The sequence below is a fragment of the Palaemon carinicauda genome, chromosome 13 (genome assembly GCF_036898095.1).
Source record: "Palaemon carinicauda isolate YSFRI2023 chromosome 13, ASM3689809v2, whole genome shotgun sequence".
Taxonomy (NCBI): Eukaryota; Metazoa; Arthropoda; class Malacostraca; order Decapoda; family Palaemonidae; genus Palaemon; species Palaemon carinicauda.
In genome coordinates this window covers 120,780,830-120,786,027 of record NC_090737.1, presented here as the reverse complement: position 1 = coordinate 120,786,027, position 5,198 = coordinate 120,780,830, and the positions used below count along the sequence as shown (strand labels likewise).

The window sequence follows — 5,198 nt, the reverse complement described above, 5'->3', positions numbered from 1 at the left end:
GACAAACAGCGCTTCGACAAACTACGTTTCGGCGAATGCGAAATGGCCCTTGTTTATGCAAACTCATGCATAAACAAACAAGCTTGAGAAAAATGAAGTCTTATAATGTGAGATGATGTTGGCCTAGCAGTTTGCCCTATTTGGCTGGCAGTTTTTAATTTATACACAAACATTTGCAACATATTGTTTTTAGTAAATCAAAACTGAAGGAAATTTTTTTATTACATCATCTACAAGTAGAATTTTATACATATTAAAGGGATATTTTAGGCACACCTTTAGATCTAAAATAAAGAACAACATATGAGTAAGATTTGAAAGGTTAAAGTGTCGAAACATTTTAAAGTCTCAAGTAAAAAAAAAAAGGAAAAAAAATTACATTAAAATGTAATCTCAATTGTATGAAATACTGGAAGCAAACCTATGAAACTGGCTTAGTTTAATATTTCTATGATAAGTACAGCAGAACTCTTAAAAATTTGATAATGAGCCCAAAGATAAACAGAGATAAGCCAGTTAATCTAATTATGAAAATAACTTTTACATGTTTATCTGGAAACTATAAAGGATTGAACAATTAACCATCATTCGAAAATAAAACAAAATAAAAGTTTAGTCGAATTATTATTCATAATCCCATGTAGCGTCTGCTATATCTTTGAACAGTTATATAGGCTATAGTAATAAATAAATAAATATAACTATAAATATAAATGTAATATCTGCCTTTAGCGTGGAACATTTAAAGTGTCGATCACACTACTTAAATTCTATTTGTTTCCTTTATTTGTTCTACAGATGTAGGTGTCGTCCTCTGTTCACATATTTGTCCTACCGATGTTTTCTACTTTGATCATATCAAGGACTCTTCGCTCATCACTTCTCTCGGAATCATTTTCAATTAACGATGGAATTGTTATTATTATTATTATTATTATTATTATTATTATTATTATTATTATTATTATTATTAATTTCAAAACTATTATTATTATTATTATTATTATTATTATTATTATTGTTAATAATAATAGGAATATGATTATTATTATTATCATTATTATTATTATTAATAGGAATATGATTATTATTATTATCATTATTATTATTATTATTATTATTATTATTATTATTATTATTATTATTATCATTAATTTTAAAACTATTATCATTATTATTATTATTATTATTATTATTAATTTCAAAACTATTATCATTATTATTATTATTATTATTATTATTATTATTATTATTATTATTATTATTATCATCATTATTATCATTAATATATATACAACAACAACTACAACAAATGTAGCCGTTTCGAGTGCACTGCAAGACAAAAGCCTCAGAGATTTTATTATTCGTCTCATTGTTCATGTCTGGATTTTAGCCAGTTTTCATCACCACGCTACTCACTGCAGATTGGTGATGGTGGGCGATTTTATTTATTTATCTATTTATTATTTATTTATTTATTTATTTATTTATTTATTTATTTATCTATCTATCTATCTATATATAAATATCTATATAAATATGAATATATATATATATATATATAATTTATATAAATATGAATGTATATAATTTATATAAATATGAATATATATATATTTCATATAAATATCAATATATATATATATATATATATATATAATATATATATATATATATATATATATAAATATCTATATATATATATATATATATATATATATATATATATATATAATATATATAAATATGTGTATATATATATATATATATATAATTTATATATATTTGTATATTTATATCTATACATATATATATATATATATATAAATATATATATATATATATATATATATATATATATATATATATATATATATATATATTTATTTAGATACATTATATATATATACATATACATATATAAATTTAGATATATATATATATATACATATTTATATATATAAATATAGATATATACATATATATATATATATATATATATATATATATATATATATATATATATATATATATATTACTAGCCAAGCTACAGCCCTAGTTGGAAAAGCAAGATGTTACAAGCCCAATGACTCCAACATGGAAAGATAGCCCAGTGAGGAAAGGAAATAAATAGAGGATGAGAACAAATTAACAATAAATCATTCTAATTTACAAACAGTAACAACGTCAAAATAGTTATGTCATATATAAACTATAAAAAGACTTATGTCAGCCTGTTCAGCATAAAAACATTTGCTGCAACTTTGAACTTTTGAAGTTCTACTGATTCAACTACCCGATTAGGAAGATCATTCCACAACTTGGTCACGGCTGGAATAAAACTTCTAGAATACTGTGTAGTATTGAGCCTCATGATGAACAAGGCCTTGCTATTAAAATTAACTGCCTGCCTAGTATTACGAAAAGAATGGAATTGTCCAGGAAGATCTGAATGTAAAGGATGGTCAGAATTATGAAAAATCTTATGCAACATGCATAATGAACTAATTGAATGACGGTGCCAAAGATTAATATCTAGATTAGGAATGAAAAAATTAATAGACCATAAGTTTCTTTCCAACAAATTAAGATGAGAATCAGCAGCTGAAGACCAGACAGAAGAACAATACTCAAAACAAGGTAGAATGAAAGAATAAAAAGACTTCCTCAGAATAGATTGATCACCGAAAATCTTGTAAGACTTTCTCAATAAGCCAATTTTTTGTGCAATTGAAGAAGACAGACCTAATGTTTCTCAAAAGTAAATTTGCTGTCGAGAATCACACCTAAAATTTTAAAAGAGTCGTACAAAGTTAAAGAAACATTATCAATACTGAGACCCGGATGTTGAGGAGCCACCGTCCTTGACCTAATTACAATCATACTTTGAGTTTTGTTAGGATTCAACTTCACACCCCATGATTTGCACCATGCACTAATTTTAGCTAGATCTCTATCAAGAGATTTGCCAAACCCAGTTCTACATTCAGGGGATGGAATTAATGCGAAGAGAGTAACATCATCTGCATATGCATATATATATATATATATATATATATATATATATATATATATATATATATATATATATATATATATATATATATATATATATATATATATATATATCTGTACATATATATATATATATAAAATCGCCCACCATCGCCAATCCACAGTGGGTAGCGTGGTGATGAAAACTGGCCAAAACCCAGACATGAATAATGACATCTCTGAGACCTTTGTCCTGCAGTGTACTAGAAACGGCTACATTTGTTGTAGCTGTTGTTGTATATATATTAAAGGTAAAGCGCGATCGACAGAGAAGGTTGTTAAAAAATTCCATACTGAAAATGATTCCAGGAGAGGTGATGATCGAAGACTCCTTGATATGATCGAAGTAGAAAACATCTGTAGGACAAAGAAGTGAACAGAGGACGACACTTACAGATGTAGAACAAATAAGAAAACAAACATCAACACCTACTGTGCATCTGTAGAACAAATAAGAACACAAATGACAACGCCTCCTGTGCGTCTGCAGAACAAATAAGAAAACAACTGACAACATCTACTGTACATCTGTAAAAAAAATAAGAGAACAAATGACATCTACTGTGCATCTGCAGTATAAATAAGAAAACAAATGGCAATACCTACTGTACATTTGTAGAACAAATAAGAAAAATAAAATTTGAGTAACGTTATCGACACACACTCTCACGAGGCCATTTGCATCAATAGGCGTGGGAGATGATGATGATGATGATGATGATGATCGACACTAAATGTTCCACGTTGAAGGTAGATATTACACAGAGATATAAAAAGAAACGATGAAAAAAATCCTGTTAATCTCATAATAGAAGGATTGACATTTGAACAGTCACACGCCCACCATCAAGGGAAAAGGAAAAATACGTCAATACGAAAGCTGATTATGAAGGTTAAATCCTTTAACAAAATAAAAACTGCAATTCTGCATATTTTTTCTGTGTGTGACACAAATGGTCCACGGATACCGATCTTCACCTGTATCTATCAATAAATCTTGATATAGAATCTTTTTATATATAATTCATTTATATATAAAAAAAAATTCTATATAAAGACAATATAGACAATAAAAATTTCAATCCATTTAACAAAGGGAATTATAGAATTACAAAATCTATTTTTAATATTTTACTTATCAACAGGACGAAATAAAAATAATGCATTTATTTTGAAGAAATTAATATCTAAACTAGTTAACGATTAGGGAAGAAACTAATGAACGAAACTGCTTAGAGCCTAATCAATAAGACTTAGGGTTTAATAATCATTAGATTGGAATGAAGCTATTAAAGCATTGCAGAATTTTGGGCACATTCCTTTTGCATAGGAAGTGCACTTAACCCAGTTAGGATATACATTATTATTATTATTATTTTTATTATTATTATTATTATTATCATTATTATTATTATTATTATTATTATTATTATCATTATTATTATTATTATCATAACTAGCCAAGCTACAACCCTGGTTGGAAAAGCAGGATGCTATAAGCCCAAGGGCTCCAAAAGGGACAAATTAAGACCAGTGAGGATACGAAACAAGGAATAAACTACAAGAGAAGCAATGAACAATTAAAATGAAATATTTCAAGAACACTAACAACATTAAAATAAATTTTTCATATATAAACTATAAAAAGATAAAAACAAGAGAAAAAGAAATAATATAGAATAGCATAAAATTGTCAAATCAGGAAATAAAAAAAAAATGCATTTACATTAACTGGAACCGACAGTAAACAAATAACTCTTTTCGCACAAATAAACGCATTTTTAACAATAACAAAGAAGAGGAGGAGAAGGAACATCAAGAAAATGATTATGCTAAACTAGTTTGAAAACAAAAGCCACATTCTTCCAGAGATACAGCAAAGAATAGTGTATCATAATATTCAGCAAAGAATAATGCATCATTTGCAACATGGTTCGATGAACTGCTGATAAATCTTCTGTGGATTTATGTGAAGGGGCTATGAAGCTGATAAACATTTTGCACTAAACAATGACTAGGTTTTTTGCTTTACTGGAGCCATTCCTTCATAGGGTAAATTCTTACAGGAGGAGAGAAGAAGACAGACCGACTGCAAGAGAGAGAGAGAGAATTCTACTGCCAAGGTTCCAAGAACAGCAGATTAA

At 26.9% G+C, this 5,198-nt stretch overlaps 1 protein-coding gene across 1 annotated transcript in view; it reads right to left on the bottom strand.

Annotated features, from left to right (window-relative positions):
• Positions 1-5,198, bottom strand: part of LOC137652175 (FMRFamide receptor-like) — a 107,570-nt gene that overhangs the window by 102,127 nt on the left and 245 nt on the right. Inside the window, exon 2 of the mRNA XM_068385384.1 lies at positions 3,349-3,411. Within this exon, the coding sequence (XP_068241485.1) occupies positions 3,349-3,411 (63 nt within the window). The remainder of the gene's footprint in view (positions 1-3,348; positions 3,412-5,198) is intronic.